Raw genomic sequence first — 23,428 nt, 5'->3', positions numbered from 1 at the left:
TCCTGAAACTATCCTATGGTAGCCTAAATTATTTAAACAAAACATCTGAACGAAGTTTTACTACACAAAGTGTAACGCTTATGTTAGAAAACCACCACAGTGAGTTTAAGCCTAAAAAAAAACAGGAATTCTAGAATTATCCCAATGTTTCTATCATTTCAATGAAATGATCACTTTTCCTTACGATCATTTTTAATAACCTAGAAAAAGTATCAAACCTTGTTTCTCAGCGCAGTGTAATTACCTCTCTTGAACTTTAACCTTTTAGCACTGAGAATCTTTAAGTGATTCCTTTCGTTGATTCTCCAGAACTCTGTGGTAAATACGGTTGGAAAAAAATCTTCGACTTGTCTCTGCCTCTTCGCTAAATAAACGATTGTGATCACGTATGTGATCTGAGCTTGAACAAGTGTGAAATCAAAACTAAAATTTTGTTTATAAAGTATCTGCCCAAAAAGTAATAAAATGTTCTTGCCAGGGCATGTAGGGGGTCTTCTTGCCGCTATAGTACGAATAAACTGAACAAACCTCAGCTAGTTGTCCGTTTTTCTAGACTGACGATACCTTTAGCTTAACATTCGAAACCTCTATGCCATTCAACAGAAGATAATTAATAAATTTGTTTGCCTAAAAATGTTTTGAGACCTTATCCAGTGAAAGAGACCGATTTTGGGAGACATTGGATTACAAGATCCAAACCAACTTCATTTAATTGTTTGTTTGTTTTTTTTACTTATTTATTAGTTACACAGGAAAGCTTATCGAGCAATTTCAAATATCTATAATTGTGGTATAGAACTCTATTTACAATCCAGAGACAACAATAGTTATGAAAACTATTAAAGTCCACGCTGGAGTTTAGATTGAAACCACGATAAAAGGATATGTTACGGTATGATAAATAAAACGTTGATTACCCCAATTTTATGCTTCTAAGAGGCAGGTGCAAATTTTCTTCCCTTCGCCCTCTGCGTGAGCAGACGTCTAAAAATGCGCTGTTAATTAGAAAGAACTTGAGTCCGTTTCGGTTACTAAACTACAGAAGCTCATTAGGGTCTAATCTTGCTGTGTTAATAAGTACCAAAATAGTCTAATTGTCAAAGGCAGAAATGGGTCTCAGTTTAAGCTAACGTAGTTCTCTGGTCGGGCTGTTTTCTTTGTTTTAATGGCACCACAAGATGGCCGAATGAGCCACACTTTAGGCCTGTGAGGCTAAATTGCATCACTCTGGTACTGTAACGGATTTTACAAACTTACAGTGTGATATTTCTCGGTTTTCTTGTTTGTGAATGAAACGAATGAAAGCAAATTTTGTCCTAGAAAAACTTCAGTCGTGAAAAAAACGAATTATAGCTAAACGTAAGACTCAGTATCCCACTGTATCGAAACTGTGAGTCCCAAAACTCAAACGATCGATTCACTAATGGTACAATGAGTCTGACTGTTACGACACTCCCAGCACAGCACAGGGGATTGGGCTTGGCGGCCTATTCCTCACCCCTTGGCATCACAGAAATTTCTCCCCTCGGAATTCTTGTTATGTATTTGCCTAGTCCCGAGGCCTCTCGTCCCAGATACGTCAGCGAAATGCAATGACCGAGAAGGCCTGGGAGGACGCCGTACAGCGACTAGGCAAGTTATGTTCCAAATAAAAAGATAATGATGTTTCTATTTTGTAATTTGAGCGTAGCCAGAAGCCTTTTGCAACAACAGCTGTTGCTGAATAAATATACTTTGACAATTTGTTAAAAGAATATTTTATCTCCAACCAGCACTTGGTCAAATATAGGTAGACTTGACCACGCCAACCTCGTCCCCAGTGCTTTTCCTTTTTCCAAGCAGGAAGCCCTAATCATGAGGTTGTTGTCCACGCATCCAGGTGCGAAGACAGCGATGGCAGGGAAAACGTTACTGTTAGAAAGTCTTTGCATTTTTTCCCAACTTTGTAGGATTATTTCAACTCGTTTAAAATGTGAAATGTAGGTAAATTTCCCTGTAATTAAATTCTTGGGGACCGAACCTAAGTTAGACTGCTCACAGCCCCCTATTTTTTCGTAAGACCGGTCAGTATCGAGCACTTACAGCCCTTGCCGGTACAGGCGGCCATCTTGGTTTCGTATGTACCGGGGAGGGCGTCGGGGTTTATAGTGGTGGGGAAGGGAGGTGAGAAAAATAGAAGGACTGTTTTCTCGCCTCCTTCCAAACCGTCCCCCGCCCCCTAAGTAGACTTGACACTCATTGCATCCAAGATGACCGCCCGTATCGCAAAGCACTCGATCTCGACGATCTTGCGAAAAAATAAGGGACTGTGAACAGTCTAAGCATAAGTTTACAAGGAGATCAGAGGAAAAAATGGAGAAATTCGTTGCGGTGTGTTAAAGTCCTCCATAAAACCCCTCGTCAGGGAATTTAAAGTTGTACTGGTGGCAAGGAATTGTTGAAACAAGCGCGATGCAAGAACAGAGTTATTGTTTCTCTTATTAAACCTATTGCTATTTGACGTTCTCTTTGCTATGGTCGTTACTAAAGCTCCTTATAATATTGGATCAACTGACAGCCTGCGAATGCAGCAGGCTCCCCTCGCTCCTCACCGCCAGCAAGGAGAGAAGGCTGTATTCGCAGGCTAGTCAACTAAGAACCGGCAAGTTATTTTCGATTCACCCCATCCCCCCTACCCCTAAAACGAAATAACGGGTTTACCTTTTCCTGTGAGTTGCCCAGGGAGGGGATGGTAACAGGAAAACTGAATTGAACAATGTAACAGGCCATTTGCACGATGGCGTCATTTTACTATTACGACCGGAATCCTTTTCGTTTTTTCTTTTTACAATTAAATTTGGTAATCCCAGCGAGGTTTAAATAACAAAAGCCCTAATTTGCACATTTGGTCGTAGTAGTAAAATGACGTCATCGTGCAAATGGTTTATCTAATATGAAAAATAAACGAAAACGAAAACTTAGAGGCCCCGTTAATCACTGATGTGACAAAAAAAAGTAGCGGTGATTTAGAACCATTTCTCAGAAACTTTTTTTGAGGCGTTACTTCCAGGTACGTCATGATTAAACATATCTTCCTACAAGAATGAGGAACTAGAAACGCTAACAAAAACGATTTTGCCTTTAGTTCAAGCAAATGCGTTATCAAATACAGCAGCCAAACAGTGACTTCAATTCTAAGAAAACAGAAAAAATCAGCTATTGTGGTTCCAGTAAAGTTTAATCAATAACCTGGGAAAGATTCAAGGTAAGATCCAGTGTTGTGTTAGAGAGTTTTGCTGAAGACGTTTTGGTCACGGTTATTAACTGCCTCCCAGCATAAGTAGTACTCCCCTAAAATCATTCGTTTACAAGAGCTCTCTTCAAAATCCCGCAGAAAACCGATTTATTCTTCCCAGAAGAGAAGGAAGCCGCAAACGACTGTCAAAACACAAGATTACTGAATCAAACGGTAAATAATTTCACTAGAAACTTGGTTCTTTCGCTTTCAAATGTCATTTGTTTTCTTGCTATGTAAATAAACGGCATATAAACTCTCCTTTGTTGCAGTCCATTTAGTACAATAGAAAGTTCTTGGCTCTGGCAAGGCTAGAATAATCAAGTTCAAGCCCCAAAACAAACTTCCATTAAATTCAATAAGTCAGAAATAGAGGCAATACAACTTAAGAGGGTAGTGTAGTGAAGAATCAAAGAATCAAAGGAAGCTCTCGGTATTACTGTGGGACTTGAGGAAAACAGTCGGAAAGCAGGAACAATTAACGTGAATAAACTGTAACAAAAACAAGACGATTTGGTAGAGAGTGAAAAATTTTAAAACTAGTCAGTGAGAGGGAATATGACCGAAGGGTTGAGGAAAATGGCTTCCCACGGGCTTCCCTGTCAACAACTCCCAAGGATTTCAAAGTTGTAGACGATGAGAAACGAATCATCGACCTTCTGATTGAAAGTTCGACTTGTACTAAGGCGATATGTAACAAGATGATCTAGTCTCATTATCTCTTGATATAACGTAGATGACCAAAGTTAAGTGGAAAAATGATACATTACTCTTACATCAATCGCATGTTTTGCAGTCTACGACCATGAACGATTTCTATCTGTTTTAATACTGGGAAAACGATCAGTATATTTCTGACTCATTAGTACACATTGGCGTATCTGTTTATTCAGTTATTGACAAAGTAATCCCATTTATTGAAACTGTGCAAAAAATGTTTTGCTGCTTAGCATTAATATCGATTTCAGGGGGGCTTGTTTGCCGTGTCATTAGAGGTAGTTCTTACTTTTTACGTCTAGCCTGTAGATCAAGGCTTAGTGTACTTTTCGAAACGAAATGGAGAAACGAAATGCTGTAGTTTGCGGAATGAAAATCTGCAGTTGCGAAATGAAAATCTGTTGCATGCGAAATGAAAATCTGTAGTTTGCGAAATGAAAATTGTTGACGTTGACTTGTGACTATTTCCTCAACGGAAAATGGCTAAGCCATAATTGCTAAATGCTAAACCCGGAAAATTCAGATTACACGAGAAAGCGTCAAGATGAATTGCCACAGATACGATATAACCGAAATGTCACGCCAGGAGCCGATAAAATACATTCTGCTATTTTTGTTTTGTTCATTTGAATATGTCTTTAATATAAAATATATGCTGATATGTATATGGTGTGACCATTCAGACACGTTTTTACGTCGTGGTGTTTTTTTTTGCTTATTATTATTAGAATGATAAGAAGATCATAACTTGGTTCTTACACCGAATAAATGTTCCTAAGTATGCTTATCTAGCTGTGATAATGTGATCGAAATCCTAACGTGAAACCATCAAAATAAAAGTTTGTCCACGGGACGCCTAGTGTAGCCTACGCTTTCACTATTGCTGACGCGGAAGTCTGCATTCTGAGGCTTCCGCAAACGTCAGATGGTAGTCAGGTGATTGGCGGTTTTAATGGTGCAAATAATGAATCCAACTTTTCGTGAAACATGCCTAGAAAACGTTCGGAATCAGTGGTTTTCTCGAGTAGGATTTTTAGAAAAGTGCTCATCTGGGCCACTTGAATGTGGCAAATCACCAATTTTTTGTTGATAGTGATATTAACTCTTAAAAAATAAAATTTGATTGCTGAGAGCCATGGAAGATGAATCTTTTGGTCGTTGCAATTCTAGTTCTAATTCCTAAGTCCATTTTTTTATAATGTGTGTCTGGGAGCAAGGCTGAATTTCTTTTTAGAAAATATACATAAAGACCTGCATGAAGACAATAACTCGCAAGTCGCAAGACGCTAGCCTGGATCACGTGTTTGGCTGATGTTCAAGTCGTGTACAAAAGGATTTCTGATATTAAAGTCGCAAGTCAGAAGACGCTATTCTGGATCACGTGTTTATCGATTTCGGGTGGGGCTTGTTTGCTGTTTATTAAAGGTGGTTCTTACTTTTAAGTTCAGCCTGTAAACCCCTTCACGGTTGTGAAGGCATGCTGGGTAAGAATTAGTTGACTTTGTGGGGTGGAACCTCCTCAGATAAAAGCAACGACATAAAAAGTCAGGGTGTCATGTTCGCATGCTTGGAAGCCAACGCCTCAAGTCTCTGCTCGCTTTATGTGCTGTTCCAAATTTTCATCTTTTATTTACTGACACATTTCCTTTACTCTTTTAAGACATTTTTCATTGTATCGTACTGATTTTACTTTTTTAAAAAAAGTGAAATCGTCTGTTAGTTACTGGTTTTACTCAGAAGTAATATAACATTTCACTAGCAATTCAAGGTTCAAGGATGAAGCGTCCGCGTAAACGAAACGATATTACTTCACATATTCGAAATAATAATTAAAAGTCTACTGTTTTGGGGTCTCTCGTAGCTTTTAATCCAGTAATTAATAAAAATTTAAAGAAAATTCATCTCGGATTCGTAGTAGGCCGCATCGATTAGATTCCACTGAAAAAATACAGTTTCCACTGCAAATCAAATGGTGACTGTTCACATATTTATGCCAGACTTTTCGTTAACAGATTTTCTTCGTTTAGCCAATTGTGAAGAATGTCAATGGATTTTTCTCCGTTTTTTTAAGTTCCTTATTTTCGCATGTCATGCTTGAGATATTAAATTAGAATGACGAATGTCTTTACCATGTTCCAAAGTTTGCTTAGAGAAGTCATTTATCTTTGCTTTTAAGCAAGGCTTAGTACTTACGTATATCTCTATAACTAGCAGTAACCGATGGTTCACGTAAACACACATCTTACCTCCTGAAATCTCAGTTTTCCCTCTTTGACATTTTCCGTTTTCCACTCTTTAATAACTGTGACGGTCGTCGCTCTGTAAAGAACGGGAGCATTAGAACGCCACGCTTTACCCTAACACACATCAAATCAGCTAAATGGGTAAGATGTCTAATTCCAGATATTCGAAAAGACCGTTAAGTGCCGGTATTCGACGTAAAAATACTGATTTTACAACAACAATGAAACCTTTTTCACCTTTCCTCATTTAATTATACTGAAAAAAAATCGTCACAGTGTCAACAGTTTGAAACTGCTCTGGACTAGTGCCTTTTTGTTCTTACCTGGTAGTTTTGTTTTCTTGTTTTAACCTAGAGGTGTTGAAAAAATAGCGATTGCATTTAAACTGAGATAGACAAAAGTCAGCTTCGCTCCCGAGGAATAAGCGATGAAAATGCCAAGACAAGTGTGTGTAAAGCATTCTATACACGATCCTATGCAAATAAATGTCCTCTTAATAATAAATATTTCTTGGAAATTGACACGCCCCCTTGATAACAAGGAAGAAGCTTAGACAGTTTTTTACGTCACGGTTTTTGACGCCACGATACATTTTTGTGAATGTCATAACAGTGTCCACACTTTTCATGCCTTTTTTAATCTTTCAATGAGACATGAGACTCTCTTGGTTAACAACAACATGGCTCTTTCCTGTGGTTTGCGATGAATTTTTCAGACATTAAATAAACATTTACTAGTAATGGAGAAATCATTTACTAATGAGGAAATAGAGCGTTTTCACTCACGTGGCCAGCAGCTATGCAAATTTATTGGAACAAAAGAAAGCGCTTACATAAGAAAAGAATTCAACTCCCTCAGGACTCGTTTGGAACACCAACATGGCTTCCTTTTTATTGTTTTGGAACACCAATATGGCCTCCGTGACGTCATGTGAAAACGCTCTATAGAAGCGGATCCGTATAAATGTCTCCCTGGGATACTCCCTTTGTTGGACTGTACCGGGAAGGAATCGCTTGTGCGGGTACACATTGTACCTTTTTCAGAAGAGATCTGTATTAAAGCGTTGAGATTTCACGAGCTGAGGTATATATAAGGAAAACTGTCCTTTCGGTTTTAACAGGGGGTCTCATTAGAGGTAGGTATCTCAAAGATTAGAGACGCACCTTTATGAAAGGGATACCTTTTTGGTTAAAAGAGCCTTAAAAAGGATAAGTTTGTAGACTTAGGGGCGGAGCATCCCCGTACAGCAAACCAAACCCGACAATAACTTGACTTACTTTGCTTGAAACACGTTCCTTAAATTGTTCTGAATTTGTTTGTAGTATATTTGGCTAAACTCGACTGTTTCGGTGCTTCTGATTAGTTTTGCTGCGAGAGAAATTTGTTTCAACTCAGTCAGAAGCACAGCCAGTTTTTGGTAGTGACACGTCATCAGTGTCGTCGTCAGTGCCGCTCGTTCGCAGGCTAAAACCAGTGGTGGAGTCACGAAACGTGGGCTGTTTTTTAGGGTAACTCCACTGCACGACAAACAGAATGATTATGGCTCTACGCCCCCGCGAAAGTTGGATTAATTTATCACGAGGTGTTTCATTTTCAACAACATGAACATAACTCTCGTGCTTACAAGGTATTTAAGGAAGTTTAAGCACCGTAGGACAAAACTGTCAATCAAATCTGTTCATTCTACAGATGATTTTTTGCGCCAAGAAAATTTGTTTCCCGAATTTTCTTCTTAGGGCTAAGGAATTCCATGTATGTGTTCAGCAGCGACTTTATGCGATTCTTTTGAGGTTTACAATCTCATATTCACCTCCAACCGTTATAAGAATGATAAATTATCATACACCATAACCAAAGATACGGAAATTTGGCACTGTTAGAGCGGTTTTCACTTGACTGTCGTAAAACCAAAACCAAAGTAAATACACTAGCCAACCAAAGGACGTAGTAAAACCAAAACCAAAACCAAAACCAATCCCAATTCGACAGTCAAGTGAAAACCGCTCTATTATAGTACACAGTTTATCATTTCTTTGCAAGTGATCCTAAGCCCTATGAAAACACTGCGTTGATATCAGTTATTTTTAACACTTTGTTGGAGCCAGCTCACCGACCAGAAGACGGTTTCATTGTTAAATCTCTGTGTATTTGAAGTTTACAGATAAATCCTTGAATGACGCACATAATTTCAAAAACAGCTCAAGACAATGAGGAAGTAGGAGTTTTTCAAGTTAAAACCATTCCCATTCTGGTCGTCCATTGTATTTCGTTACCTCGCATTGTTTAAAATTATCTTTCTTCTTGTTAGAAGTACAAACTTGATAGCGATATGTTTTTGGATAATTGTTTTAATTTTATCCTCCAAGAGCGTCCACCGCAAATTAACGCCCTTGCGATTCTAAGCAGATTGCGGATAATTCATTTCAGCCCTTTATTTTTCCTAGTAACAGAAATTCCGCATGCCATGTTATTTCTTATTTAGGGCTTTAAACTTGGTGTTTCCCAACGATAACAACATCAAAATTGAAGATCTAGTTCTTTGTAATTTTAAAATGAACGCCCTAGACTGTCCAAAAGACTACATATTACTGCGATAATATTGAAAGTTAAAATGATTTCATGGACGTGATCTCCTTTTGTATCATTCCAGGAAAAAAGGCAGCCGTTTTCAAGGACATATTAAGCACTTTCCACATACTTGTTCAATATTACAAGGAACACGCACCGAAAGGAAATTACTGTTTAATCAGAGTTTTTATTTCAACGGTTACATTTAAGCGTTTTATGTACATTATTGACTGACTAATTTCACTAAGTGCATTTGATAATGTCGAAGCTCAAGGCGAATCTAACCTCATTACCATACGCTTCTTGTTTTCCAGTCAAGTTGAAAAAATTGTAATTTCTGAACATTGAAAGGAAATTGGACAACCACCCCTCTCCGAAAATTTCAGTCTGAAACGCCAAATACGTATTGGACTATATGGTGTTAAAAACTTGACATTTTACGAAGAATGTATGGGCTCATCGACCATTTTGCCAACCACAAATTTTGCATTTTACGATGGCTGATATTTCCTAAAGTATTATATGCGAACAGTTAAAAAGTGAAAGAGTTACTAACTTTAGAAAGCTCCTTCAGTTATTGAAGTTAATTACATTTACCATGTTTACATTCGTAACATTTAACATGATACGTTTTCTGTAAAACTCTTATGCCAAATCAAGAAAATTATGTAAACAATAGCGTCTACAAGGTTCGCCATTGAGACCTCATTCAAGGGCGGGACGGTCCTTCTCAGCATGTTGATGTACTCTTTCGCTTAGTTTCTTAACAGGAACTAAGCGAAGGTTTAAAAACCTCTTTGTCACTCATGTAAGGATTCAGAAACCAGTTGTACCACGATTGGTTATAAGGAAAGGCTAAGAAGCGGTAACACTTTCCTAAAGCGGAACTACATCACTGGAGGGTACCGAGCAAACCCTCTCAGTCCTAATAGAGGACAAACAAAAATATTCCAACAAAAAATTGAGATCGAGTTTTTTGGCCGGTTTCCCTCGCTCCTCGCCGCCAGCAAGGAGAGAAGGCTGCATTCGCAGGCTAGTCAACTAAGGACCGGCAAGTTATTTTCGATTTACCCCATCCCCCCTACCCCTAAAACGAAATAACGGGTTTACCTTTTCCTGTGAGTTGCCCAGGGAGGGGATGGCAACAGGAAAAATTGAACCATGTAATAGGCCATTTGCACGATGGCGTCATTTTACTACTACGACCAGAATCCTTTTCGTTTTTCTTTGTACATTTAAATTTGGTAATCCCAGCGAGGTTTAAATAACAAAAGCTCTAATTTGCACTAGAAAGCAATATCTGAAGGATTCTGGTCGTAGTAGTAAAATGACGTCGTCGAGCAAATGGATTATCTATAAGAAAAATAAATGAAAACGAAAACTTAGAGGCCCCGTTAATCACTAATGTGACAAAGAAAGTGGCGGTGATTTGGAACCATTTCTCGGAAACTTGTGTTTGAGCGTTACTTCCAGGTACGTCATGATTAAATATATCTTCCTACAAGAATGAGGAACTAGAAACGCTAACAAAAACGATTTTGCCTTTAGTTCAACCAAATGCGTTATCAAATACAGCAGCCAAACAGTGACTTCAATTTTAAGAAAACAGAAAAAATCAGCTGTTGTGGTTCCTGTAAAGTTTAATCAATAACCTGGGAAATATTCAAGGTAAGATCCAGTGTGGTGTTAGAGAGTTTTGCTGATAATGTTTTGGTTACGGTTATTAACTGCCTCCCAGCCGAAGTAGTACTCCCCCAAAATCATTCGTTTACCAGAACTCTTTTCAAAATCCCGCTGAAAACCTATTTATTCCTTCCAGAAGAGAAGGAAGCCGCAAGCGACTATCAAAACACAAGATTACTGAATCAAACGGTAAATAATTTCAAGAAACTTGGTTTATTCGCTTTCAAATGTCATTTGTTTTCTCGCTATGTAAATAAACGGCATATCAACTCTCCTTTGTCGCAGTCTATTTAGTACAATAAACAGTTCTTGGCTCTGGCAAGGCTAGAATAATCAAGTTCAAGCCCCAAAACAAACTTCCATTAAATATACAGGCAATACAACTTAAGAGGGTAGTGAAGAATCAAAGAATCAAAGAAAGCTCTCAGTATTACTGTGGGACTTGCAGAAAACAGTCGGAAAGTAGGAACAATTAACGTGAATAAACTGTAACAAAAACAAGACGATTTGGTTGAGAGTGAAAACTTTTTAAAACTAGTCAGTGAGAGGGAATATGACCGAAGTGTTGAAGAAAGTGGCTTCCCCCGGGCTTCCCTGTCAACAACTCCCAAGGATTTCAAAGTTGTAGACGATGAGAAACGAATCATCGACCTTCTGATTGAAAGTTCGGCTTGTACTAAGGCGATATGTAACAAGATGATCTAGTCTCATCATCTCTTGATATAACGTGGATGATGAAAGTTAAGTGGAAAAATGATACATTACTCTTACAACAATCGCATGTTTTGCAGTCCACGACCATGAACGATTTCTATCTGTTTTAATACAGGGAAAACGATCAGTATATTTCTGACTCATTAGTACACATTGGCGTATCTGTTTATTCAATTATTGACAAAGTAATCCCATTTATTGAAACTGTGCAAAAAATGTTTTGCTGCTTAGCATTAATATCGATTTCAGGTGAGGCTTGTTTGCTGTGTCATTAGAGGTAGTTCTTACTTTTTACGTCTAGCCTGTAGATCAAGGCATAGTGTACTTTTCGAAACGAAATGGAGAAACGAAATGCTCCAGTTTGCGGAATGAAAATCTGCAGTTGCGAAATGAAAATCTGTTACATGCGAAATGAAAATCTGTAGTTTGCGAAATGAAAATTGTTGACGTTGACTTGTGACTATTTCCTGAACAGAAATTGCTAAATGCTAAACCCGGAAAATTCAGATTACACGAGAAAGCGTCAAGATGAATTGCACAGATAAGAGATAACCCGGAATGTCACGCCAGGAGCCGATAAAATGCATTGTGCTGTTTCTGTTTTGTTCATTTGAATATGTCTTTAATATAAAATATATGCTTATATGTATATGGTGTGATCATTCAGACGTGTTTTTACGTTGTGGTGTTTTTTTGGGGGGGGCTTATTATTATTAGAATAATAAGATCATAAGTTGGTTCTTACACCGAATAAATGTTCCTAAGTATGCTTATCTAGCTGTGATAATGTGATCGAAATCCTAACGTGAAACCATCAAAATAAAAGTTTGTCCACGGGACGCCTAGTCTAGCCTACGCTTTCACTATTGTTGACGCGGAAGTCTGTATTCTGTGGCGTCCGCAAACGTCAGATGGTAGTCAGGTGATTGGCGTTTTTAAATGGTGCAAATAATGAATCCAACTTTTCGTAAAACGTGCCTCGAAAGCGTTCAGAATCAGCGGTTTTCTCGAGTAGGATTTTTAGAAAAGTGCTCATTTAGGCCACTTGACTGTGGCAAATCACCAATTTTTTGTTGATAGTGATATTAACTCTTAAAAAATAAAATTTGATTGCTGAGAGCCATGAGAGATGAATCTTTTGGTCGTTGCAATTCTAGTTCTAATTCCTAAGTCCATTTTTTTATAATGTGTGTCTGGGAGCAAGGCTGAATTTCTTTTTAGAAAATATACATAAAGACCTGCACTCGCAAGGTCGGAAGACGTTAGCCTGGATCACGTGTTTGGCTGATGTTCAAGTCTTGTACAAAAGGATTTCTGATATTAAAGTCGCAAGTCAGAAGACGCGTTTCTGGATCACGTGTTGGTCGGATGTTCAAGTCGTGAACAAAAGGATTTCTTTCATAAGGACAGGCGGCTAAATCAAAGACCTTAAAATATTTTGCCCCCAAAAATCATATCTTCTTACAGTTAATTCCACCTCCTGAGGGTGGAACCTTATGCTGCTTAGAATAAATATTATCGATTTCGGGTGGGGCTTGTTTGCTCTGTATTAAAGGTGGTTCTTACTTATAAGTCCAGCCTGTAAACCCCTTCACGGTTGTGAAGGCATGCTGGGTAAGAATTAGTTGACTTTGTGGGGTGGAACCTCCTCAGATGAAAACAACGACATAAAAAGTCAGGGTGTCATGTTCGCATGCTTGGAAGCCAACGCCTCAAGTCTTTGCTCGCTTTACGGTGCTGTTCCAAATTTTCATCTTTTATTTACTGACACATTTCCTTTACTCTTTTAAGACATTTTTCATTGTATCGTATTGATTTTACTTTTTTTAAAAAAAGTGAAATCGTCTGTTAGTTACTGGTTTTACTCAGAAGTAATATAACATTTCAGTAGAAATTCAAGGTTCAAGGAGGAAACCTCCGCGTAAACGAAACGATAGTACTTCACATATTCGAAATAATAATTGAAAGTCTACTGTTTTGGGGTCTCTCGTAGCTTTTAATCCAGTAATTAATAAAAATTTAAAGAAAATTCATCTCGGATTCGTAGTAGGCCGCATCGATTAGATCCCACTGAAAAAATACATTTTCCACTGCAAATCAAATGGTGACTGTTCACATGTTTATGCCAGACTTTTCGTTAACAGATTTTCTTCGTTTAGCTAATTGTGAAGAATGTCAATGGATTTTTCTCCGTTGTTTTAAGTTCCTTATTTTCGCATGTCATGCTTGAGATATTAAATTAGAATCACGAATGTCTTTACCATGTTCCAAAGTTTGCTTAGAGAAGTCATTTATCTTTGCTTTTAAGCAAGGCTTAGTACTTACGTATATAACTAGCAGTAACCGATGGTTCACGTAAACACACACCTTACCCCCTGAAATCTCAGTTTTCCCTCTTTGACATTTTCAAGGCCGTTTTCCACTCTTTAATAACGTTGATGGTCGTCGCTCTGTAAAGAACGGGAACATTAGAACGCCACGCTTTACCCTAACTCACATCAAATCAGCTAAATGGGGAAGATGTCTAATTCCAGATATTCAAAAAGACCGTAAAGTGAGTATTCCACGTAAAAGTACTGATTTTAAGACAACAATAGAAAACCTTTTTCCCCTTTCTTCATTTAATTATACTGAAAAAAAAAATCGTCACAGTGTCAATAGTTTGAAACTGCTGTGGACTATTGCCTTTTTTTTCTTACCTGGTAGTTTTGTTTTCTTGTTTTAACCCAGAGGTGTTGAAAAAATAGCGATTGCATTTTAAACTGAGATAGACAAAAGTCAGCTTCGCTCCCGAGGAATAAGCGATGAAAATGCCAAGACAAGTGTGTATCAAGCATTTTATACACGATCCTATGTAAATAAATGTCCTCTTAATAATAAATATTTCTTGGAAATTGTCACGCCCCCTTGATAACAAGGAAAAAGCCGCTGAAACAGCAAGCACTTAGCAGTTTTTTTACGTCACGTTTTTTGACGCCACGATACATTTTTGTGAATGTCATAACAGTGTCCACACTTTTCATGCCTTTTTTTATCTTCCAATGAGACATGAGACTCTCTTGGTAAACAATAACATGGCTCTTTCTTGTGGTTTGCGATGAATTTTTTAGACATCAAATAAACATTTACTAGTAAAGGAGAAATCATTTACTAATGAAGAAATAGAAGCAGATCCGTATAAATGTCTCCCTTGGATACTCCCTTTGTTGGACTGTACAGGGGAGGAATCGCTTGTGCGGGTACACATTGTACCTTTTTCAGAAGATATCTGTATTAAAGCGTTGGGATTTCACGAGCTGAGGTATAGATAAGGACAATGAAAATTGCCGTTAAGGTTCTAAAAGGGGGTCTCATTAGAGGTAGGTATCTCAAAGATTAGAGACGCAGCTTTATGAAAGGGATACCTTTTTGGTTAAAAGAGCCTTAAAAAGGATAAGTTTGTGGACCAAAGGGCGGAGCATCCCCGTACAGCAAACCAAACCCGACAATAACGTGACTAACTTTGCTTGAAACACCTTCCTTAAATTGTTCTGAATTTGTTTCTAGTATATTTTGGCTAAACTCTTGGCTATTTCGGTGCTTCTGATTAGTTTTGCTCCAACTCAATCAGAAGCACAGCCAGTTTTTGGTAGTGACACGTCATCAGTGTCGTCGTCAGTGCGCGCGTTCGCAGGCTAAAATCAGTGGTGGAGTCACGAAACGTGGGCTGTTTTTTAGGGTAACTCCACTGCACGACAAAAAGAATGATTATGGCTCTACGCCCCCGCGAAAGTTGGAGTAATTTATCATGAGGTGTTTCATTTTCAACAACATGAACATAACTCTCGTGCTTACAAGGTATTTAAGGAAGTTTAAGCACCGTAGGACAAAACTGTCAATCAAATCTGTTCATTCTACAGATGATTTTTTTGGGGCCAAGAAAATTTGTTTCCCGAATTTTCTTCTTAGGGCTAAGGAATTCCATGTATGTGTTCAGCAGCGACTTTTTGCGATTCTTTTGAGGTTTACAATCTCATATTCCCCTCCAACCGTCATAAGAATGATAAATTATTATACACCATACCCAAAGATACGGAAATTTGGCACTGTTATTATCGTACACAGTTTATCATTTCTTTGCAAGTGATCCTAAGCCCCTATGAAAACACTGCGTTGATATCAGTCATTTTTAACACTTCGTTGGAGCCAGCTCACCGACCAGGAGATGGTTTTCATTGTTGAATCTCTGTTTATTTGAAGTTTACAGATAAATCTTGAATGGCGCACATAATTTCAAAAACAGCTAAAGACAATGAGAAAGTAGGAGTTTTTCAAGTCAAAACCATTCCCATTCTGGTCGTCCATTGTATTTCTTTACCTCGCATTGTTTAAAATTATTTTTCTTCTTGTTAGAAGTACAAACTTGATAGCGATATGTTTTTGGATAATTGTTTCAATTTTATCCTCTAAGAGCGTCCACCGCAAATTAACGCCCTTGCGATTCTAAGCAGATTACGGATAATTCATTTCAGCCCTTATTTTTCCTAGTAACAGGAATTCCGCATGCCATGTTATTTCCTATTTAGGGCTTTAGACTTGGTGTTTCCCGACGATAACAACATTAATATTGAAGATCTAGTTCTTTGTAATTTTAAAATGAACGCCCTAGACTGTCCAAAAGACTGCATATTACTGCGGTAATATTAAAAGTTAAAATGGTTTCATGGACGTGATCTCCTTTTGTATCATTCCAGGAAAAAAGGCAGCCGTTTTCAAGGACATATTAAGCACTTTCCACATACTTGTTCAATATTACAAGGAACACGCACCGAAAGGAAATTACTGTTTAATCAGAGTTTTTATTTCAACGGTTACATTTAAGCGTTTTATGTACACTATTGACTGACTGATTCCACTGAGTGCAATTGATAATGTCGAAGCTCAAGGCGAATCTAACCTCAGTACCGTACGCTTCTCGTTTTCCAATCAAGTTAAAAATATGTAATTTCTGAATATTGAAAGAAAATAGGACAACTAACCTTCTCCGAAAATTTCAGTCTGAAATGCCAAATACGTATTGGACTATATGGTGTTAAAAACTTGACATTTTACGAAAAATGTATGGGCTCATCGACCCTTTTGCCAACCACAAATTTTGCTTTTTATGATGGCTGATATTTCCTAAAGTATGCGAACAGTTAAAAAGTGAAAGAGTTACTAACTTTAGAAAGCTCTTTCAGTTATTGACGTTGATTGCATTTACCATGTTTACATTTGTAACATTTAACATGATACATTTTCTGTAAAATTCTTATGCCAAATCAGCAAAATTATGTAAACAGTGGCGTCTACAAGATTCGCCATTGAGACCTCATTCAAGGGCGGGACCGTCCTTCTCAGCATGTTAAGGTACTCTTTCGCTTAGTTTCTTAACAGGAACTAAGCGAAGGTTTAAAAACCTCTTTGTCACTCACGTAAGGATTCAGAAACCAGTTATACCACGATTGGTTATAAGGAAAGGCTAAGAAGCGGTAACACTTTCCTAAAGCGGAACTACATCACTGGAGGGTACCGAGTAAACCCTCTCAGTCCTAATAGAGGACAAACAAAAATAGTCCATTTTACATTTACATTTACCATATTACAAGCATTCCCTCTCTACAAGGCTTATATGTTCGGATTTTCCAAAAGAAAAATCGAGATTGAGTTTTGTAAAATCCTGAGAAATAAATGGTTCTTAGAAATAAATACTACAGTTGCACAGTTCACTTCATTCCCCCCATCCCCATCATTTTTCAAGACACCCTCTCCGGAGCTCGTGAGGTTCTGAGATACACGTATTTATAGCGCCATGTGAAAATAATGCTGCAGAGGTTTCATTTGAATGGTAACATCATGACAGGATTTCTTTTACAGATTTAAAAATTACAGTGACAAATAATCTCGCCATGACATGGTCTGGTAGCGAAAGGGTTTTTAATAGAAAAGATAGATAATTAACTGAAACGGAAAATATTTCTTAGAAAGTGGTTCTTCCGACGTGACCCCAGCTCCAGTAAACAAGGAAGTAACTTATACTTTCTTTTGGTAGGAACGAATACCTTCACGTAATAGTCACGATTTAAAATTAGCACAACCACAGGTATCAGGCAAAACAACACAAATACGAATTCTCGGAATTTACTTTCGTGACTGTGCTCCTTTATTCGCATTTTACGTTTCTGGGAAACTGCCCACCTACCCCTCCCCTAAGCCAACATTTTGCCCTAAGTAAGAACTAAGTGTTAATGTTGGTTTAGGGGAGGGGTAGGTGGGCAGTTTCCTGGAAACGTAAAATGATCAATTCAAACCGTATTATTGGCAACTAACTATGTGTTCCTCACGCCTACAGTTGGGTAAACCGCAGTTGAGGATCCAGGGGAGGGGAGGGGAGGGGAGTCAGAGGTGTTCGGCGTCCCCAAACAAAATAAACACACATCGAAAAATAATCTCCAAATTATCGGAAGGAAACCTCAAAGCATTAGCTTGTTAAAATAGAAAAACCAAATTCCAAGCACTCAAATGTTAGTAGACGTTTGTTTTCTAACTGAAGGAAACACTCTAATGAGGAATTATTTTAGTATCTGAAAATTAAGTCAATTTTTCAAGGATCGATGGTTAACATTCCACCCATTCTAAATCACTACGTATAAATAAAGTTGTTAACAACAACCACAAGTTTATTTCAAATTAAAGTATGGCTTACAAAGCTTGTGCCCGCAATTAGCGAAGGCTATTCGAGGCGCGTACAAGAGAAAAAAGAAAATTCTATAAATATATATATATATATATATTAAACGAAAAATCCTAGAAGCAATCTAGTTTGTCGTGTGGTTTATAGCCAGAGTGAGACAGGAAGGCAGACTGTACTTCATACGGAAGTACACCATGTTATGATTTTGAGAATTGCACTGTAATATCAGAAACTCTAATATGGTCGTCCTCTTTTTCCAGTATTTCAGAGAGTTTTTCCTTCAGTTCGCTTTTGAATCGATTTTTTTAAAGTGTTTTGATAGAAAGTGAAATACTGATCCAAATCAACGCACCGGAAATAGAGAAGGCTCGCTTCATATTTTCAGTTCTAACTTGTTCAACATAGTAATTTTCATTAGTAACAGATCTAGTCCGGTAACTGTGGACAGAAGACAGTTTCGTGAACATATTCTTAGTGTTATCAGGAGCGAGATTATTATGGACATCGTTAAAAGGCTCATTTGCTCAAATAGCAAGAACGATATCGGGAACTGTTTTGTTTCTAAGAACAACGGAACTGCAGGAGTTCTTGGTTCAGCGAAGAACATTATCCTAAGGGCTGTCTTCTGCAGAACCACTGAGTAGTTTATGAAGATGCGTTTCAGCAGTATGACCCCAAGCACAGATACCATAACTGATATAAGGCAAAATTAAAGAACAGTATAAAGTGAGAAGTACATGACGGGGAACAAACTGTCTGAGCTTGGCGATAATTCCGATTGTTTCACTGACTTTTTGACAAACGTAATCTATATGAAATTTTCATGAAAGGTTCGAATCAATGAGAATACCAAGATATCTAATCATTTTTCATTTCTAACGGTTGACTGGTATTTGAATTATAATTAATTATTTTGATATTAGGATGAAAAGGAATAGTCTTTTGGCGTGAACGAAAGATGATATAGTTGGTTTTTTTCGATATTCAAGGTTAATTTATTGACAACTAGCCAAGACCACACTTTTGAAAAGTTCTTCGTTAATCTCAGTTTCAAGTTTTTTAAGATCTCCGTTTGTATAAGTTAAACTTGTATCATCAGCGAACAAGTAAAATTGAAGCTTATTTGAAGACTTATATAGATCATTAATATACAAGAGAAAAAAGTCATGTTGCAATTGTTTTTTTCGTACGTGATGTCCCTATGCATCATTCCACCGCAGAAATTCATTCCTTTACAGTTTCCCAAGCAAATGGTAAAATGCGAGGGTCTGCTGGCTAAACAAACTCTATTTAATTCCAACCAAAAAGTTCCAAAATCAGATACGCACATGTAGTACTCCTGAGAATAAAAGCCATTATTAGTAAAAACACCAACGAAATACCAGGTGATTTTTAGCTGCGCTCACTCGTGAAATATGGTTCAACACTCGTAGAGAAGTTCTGTATCAACGCGCGACCGTGTTATATCCTATATATAAAATAGTTGACTTTTGTAACAGTTAAGAGGACCTAGTTTTAAAACATACACTGAAGAGCTCTGAAGGGCTATTCAACTGAAATGTTTAATTCAATATACACACCAAATTACATTTATAATACTCTATAAAAATAAATATATCAAGTGAAATGGTAATAAAATAAATAAAAATAAATAAACTAAATTATTATTGAGTTATTTTACTACTTTGGTATTATACTAAGTCAAAAGGATGAGGAGCTTGTGAGTATAGATAGTCGAATAGAATGCTTTATAAAGGATTAGGATAAAAAGAACCCCAGGAGGAACTGCAGAATCTCCACTTTCAAGTTTAAGCATTCTACTGACGTCCCCCCCTACCAGGGTCAATTTAGGTTTTCTGGGAAACTACCCACCTACTCCTCCCCTAAACCAACATTAACACTTACTTTTCACTAAGGGCAAAATGTTGGCTTAGGGGAGGGGTAGGTGGGCAGTTTCCCAAAAACTTAAATTGCTGACGGTGACTGCGATGATGCCCAACATGATGAGAAATCGAGATTTCGCAACAATAAGCGACAACGGACAACATCCAACTTAACTTGAACTATTAACCTGGGAGATTACACGTGTTAATGGTCTCTTGCAGGTGAAACGATACCGTGCTGATTATTCCCAGTGATAGAGGGACAGCGTTGGGATACTACTTTTAAAAAATGTTGCTGTAACATGGTTTTCAAACAAAAGGAAGTCGTAATTGGAACTGGAAAGTTACGTATTGGTGAAGGGTTCGTTCAGTTTGGTTTTTCTTGCATGCTGGATTTCCTTCCAGACACGTCTACTGCCACAGACTTGAGCGCGCGGTGAATCTCGGGACATGCCATGTGCACATTATGGGCAGCGGCATTCATTAACGGATGGAGCAATTCATTGATCTCTTGCAGAATGAACGGTGTCTATAAATGTATAGAATTGGTAGTCAGAGACTAGTTCATTAGAATTGCTTAAGTAGAATCACGAACGTAGCTCAAGAATTGCCTAGTCCCTGTACGACGTTTTCCCAGTCCCTCTCGGTCAATTCGTTTTCGGTGACGTATCCGAGGCGAACGGGCGGGAAACATTTTCGCATGAACCACGTGACCCGAAACGCTTTGGCCGCGAGGAAAAATGAGGACTAGGCACTAGGCAAGCTCAAGAACAGCGTTATACCTTTGAGGAAATACGCAATGTTAAGCTGCGCGAGACGGGGTGTGTTGAAGTCACTAGACGAAGCTTGCCTGCAAAATACAAAGATTGGGGGAAATAACTACTGAATATATGACGCGATTAAGAGGAAGAGGGCGCACCAATCAAACCAGTGATCGAGCGATTTACTGAGTGGCTGACTGCCGCCTGGGTGAGCTCTATAACTACTCTAATCTTGCCTGTGGCTGGCAACATGAAATTATCTTTTGTCGTCGGGTAGCTTCGGATACAGGGTATGCGTTGTATGACATACGACATCATATTCGAAAGCTTTCGCTTTCGTCCGTCTGATAAGCTTATGTTTTAAAACAATTCCGTTTGCGTATGGACGGAAGGCTAAAACAGAGAAAAACATCTCCGTTTTCAAAAACAAGTTCAGTTGAGAGAACCAAACTTTTGTGACTAACCAATAGCTGATCTTAGGGAAGGAATGGCGTACTGAGCGACTGACTTAATTAAAGCAAAAATGATCAGAAATAGGAACGGACAAAATGATGGACTAGCTGAAGGACTAGAGAGCAAATAGAACAACGGACACAAGTTATACAATCGACAGAGGGACGGAGTGAATTGTCTCAGGGACGAAATGGATTGATTGTAATCTTCTCGTTAGCAGCGGACATTCAGTGAAATAACCTGTTTAAAGTGGCACTTAGCTCTGTTTAACAAACAAGGGGGAGTTTGTAGAGCTCCGCTTGTAAAGAGCACACCCAAAAAAGCAAACATTCTTATAACTCTCTACCTTATCAAGGTGACAGTGTTCAAGAGACTTAAATCACAATCCAACATGCCAAAGTTACGAACAAGCAAGTACGCTAACCTTTACGCCGCAAAATGCTGAATGAAAACAACAACTTATAACAACAACAAACACCACCACAACCACCACAACAACATATAAAAAACGTCTGCCCGTTGGAAATCGAAGGGAAAAAGGTTTAGATGTCTTCATTTGATATTTACCAAAGGAAGTAAAGATAAGAATTATACTGGAAGAAAAATTATTCTAACGTTACCTCGTAAACGCAACAATAGCGCGCTGGGTGCTAGAGATGTCCCGCGGTTTAGAACCCGTTCTATTTTATCCGTATATGCAGTCACCATAGTACTCAGAACAGAGGCATCAAGAAGAGACTGTTGAATCAAAGATATAAAAGGGAGTGACTACAGTCAGACGTCATAACATGTACCAGTACGGGTACGATGTTGATAAGGCACGACACCTTGGGGTAAAAATAACTCTCTTGGAAGCCAGGTGTGTCGTTAATTGAGTGTGGAGTGTCGAATCTTAAAAACACAGACCAAGCATATAAACAAGCTTGTTCCGTGCTCCAATTTCGTGACAACGGATGCAAAAAATGACCGTTTGCCTTGTTTTCGCGATGTCTCTACTCTGTGAAAGCCTGGCAGAGGCTGCATATAAACGGGACACGTCTTACTAATAGTTTCATAGGACTTTTCACAGCTTCTCTATCTTCTAACCGAAAACTGGAAGGATCGATATAAAAAGCAGGCAAGAAGCGGCAGAAGTTGCAGCTGGGAAGCGGGTTACATCTTTACTCCTTACTGATGTACAGCAACGTAATGTTGAGTACGCCGCCTGGGACTACACCTCCCCTAGTCTCAACCCTTTAAACCCTAAGATCAAAATTTGAATTCTCATTTGTTGCCCCTATTCACTTCCTACAGAAGTAGAGCGGAGAAGTTGATAAATATCAAGCAAATTCATCTTGTGTGATCATGTCCGCAATTCTCATGACCACTCTGTTTTACAAAGCATTGATATTACAACGAGAAGTTTGACCCTGATCACTCTTAGGGCTTACACGAGGGTTAATAAACAGCGGTGTGATTTCTTTACCTCCCATAATAGACAGTTAACTGAAACTGTTGTGAGACGGGGCCTAGGAAGTTTCGACCTTATCCGAGAAGAGTAGAATATCTAACAAAGAATTGCCACACTGCAAGTTAAAGCTGTCGTACCGTTCTATCGTCATCCTCTAACACAGGTCTGAAGCTTCTGCTGAGTTCTTCATTGACTAAATTCTGAAGTGTCTTGTTCAGAGTAGACAGATACTCCAGCTGAAATGCCACGCTATTTAACATGTACCACACATCCACAAGATAGGACTGGTGCTGTCAAACAAACAGAAAAAGTAATTAAACTATGACGGTTCAGGGACCTGAAAAAGGTTGTTAGAAAGGAGGGAGTAGGTAATTTTCAATATAGCTCGGGGGTGACTCCCATATGAATACCACGGGGATGCTCTTCAGAAAATTAGAATCTAAATAGCCTGTTCCAGGCGTTCGGATGGTGGGGAGCGGGCAAAAAATTAGGGCGCCAGTCTCCCCTCGTGTTTCTTTCTGCGCTGGCCGCGTACGATTTAACTTCCTCCCCACTATCTAAACGCCTGGAACAGGCTAGAATCTAAACCCTTAAAGGAGACAATCTAGAAGTGGCTCAAGCTTGATATGACAGCTTAAGAAGACTGTACTAAAAAAAACAACCCAATATTAGCCTGTACAGCCGCCTCCTCCCCTCCAAAAAAATCGGGGAGAGACACTTCTGTGCACGCTCCGCGATTTTGTTTGAGAGGAAGGAGGCGGCTGCACACCGGCTACCTTTTCATTGTGCTATAGATGTCGACATCAAATGTTATATTCAAAACAGTATCACGGCGCTTAGTTTGTTTTATATAAATAATTCTTTCCCGTACGGGTATAAAAACTTTTAGCTTTTTCCCTCCTCAACACCCTAATTGAGACCAAAATCTGCAATTTCCACCCCTAAACCAGCACCCTGTCAGCGGAGCTTG

The 23,428-nt window shown here is 38.5% G+C and overlaps 2 protein-coding genes and 1 long non-coding RNA gene across 4 annotated transcripts in view; 1 reads left to right on the top strand and 2 right to left on the bottom strand.

Moving 5' to 3' along the window:
- LOC140953408 (nitric oxide synthase, inducible-like) overlaps nucleotides 1-6,684 on the bottom strand; it is a 44,582-nt gene extending 37,898 nt beyond the window's left edge. The window contains exons 1-2 of the mRNA XM_073402891.1: nucleotides 6,558-6,684; nucleotides 6,238-6,310 (exon numbers count right to left, since the gene is read on the bottom strand). The gene's annotated coding sequence lies outside the window, so the exon portion shown is untranslated. The remainder of the gene's footprint in view (nucleotides 1-6,237; nucleotides 6,311-6,557) is intronic.
- On the top strand, nucleotides 3,090-20,053 carry LOC140953411 (uncharacterized). Of its 2 annotated transcripts, none has more exons than XR_012167448.1 (3): nucleotides 3,090-3,244; nucleotides 3,396-3,448; nucleotides 20,017-20,053. It is a non-coding gene; the product is annotated as an uncharacterized lncRNA (long non-coding RNA). The 2 variants fall into 2 exon arrangements; XR_012167449.1 differs by lacking the exon at nucleotides 20,017-20,053 and adding an exon at nucleotides 3,547-3,609.
- Nucleotides 17,955-23,428, bottom strand: part of LOC140953410 (uncharacterized) — a 29,748-nt gene continuing 24,274 nt past the window's right edge. Inside the window, exons 27-30 of the mRNA XM_073402892.1 lie at nucleotides 22,596-22,748; nucleotides 21,629-21,746; nucleotides 20,577-20,644; nucleotides 17,955-20,323 (exon numbers count right to left, since the gene is read on the bottom strand). Coding sequence (XP_073258993.1) covers nucleotides 20,162-20,323; nucleotides 20,577-20,644; nucleotides 21,629-21,746; nucleotides 22,596-22,748 — 501 coding nt within the window. The 3' untranslated portion in view covers nucleotides 17,955-20,161. The remainder of the gene's footprint in view (nucleotides 20,324-20,576; nucleotides 20,645-21,628; nucleotides 21,747-22,595; nucleotides 22,749-23,428) is intronic.

This window comes from Porites lutea, chromosome 11, assembly GCF_958299795.1.
Source record: "Porites lutea chromosome 11, jaPorLute2.1, whole genome shotgun sequence".
Taxonomy (NCBI): domain Eukaryota; kingdom Metazoa; phylum Cnidaria; class Anthozoa; order Scleractinia; family Poritidae; genus Porites; species Porites lutea.
The sequence above is the reverse complement of the archived record's forward strand: the minus strand, read 5'-3'. Positions and strand labels throughout refer to the sequence as shown.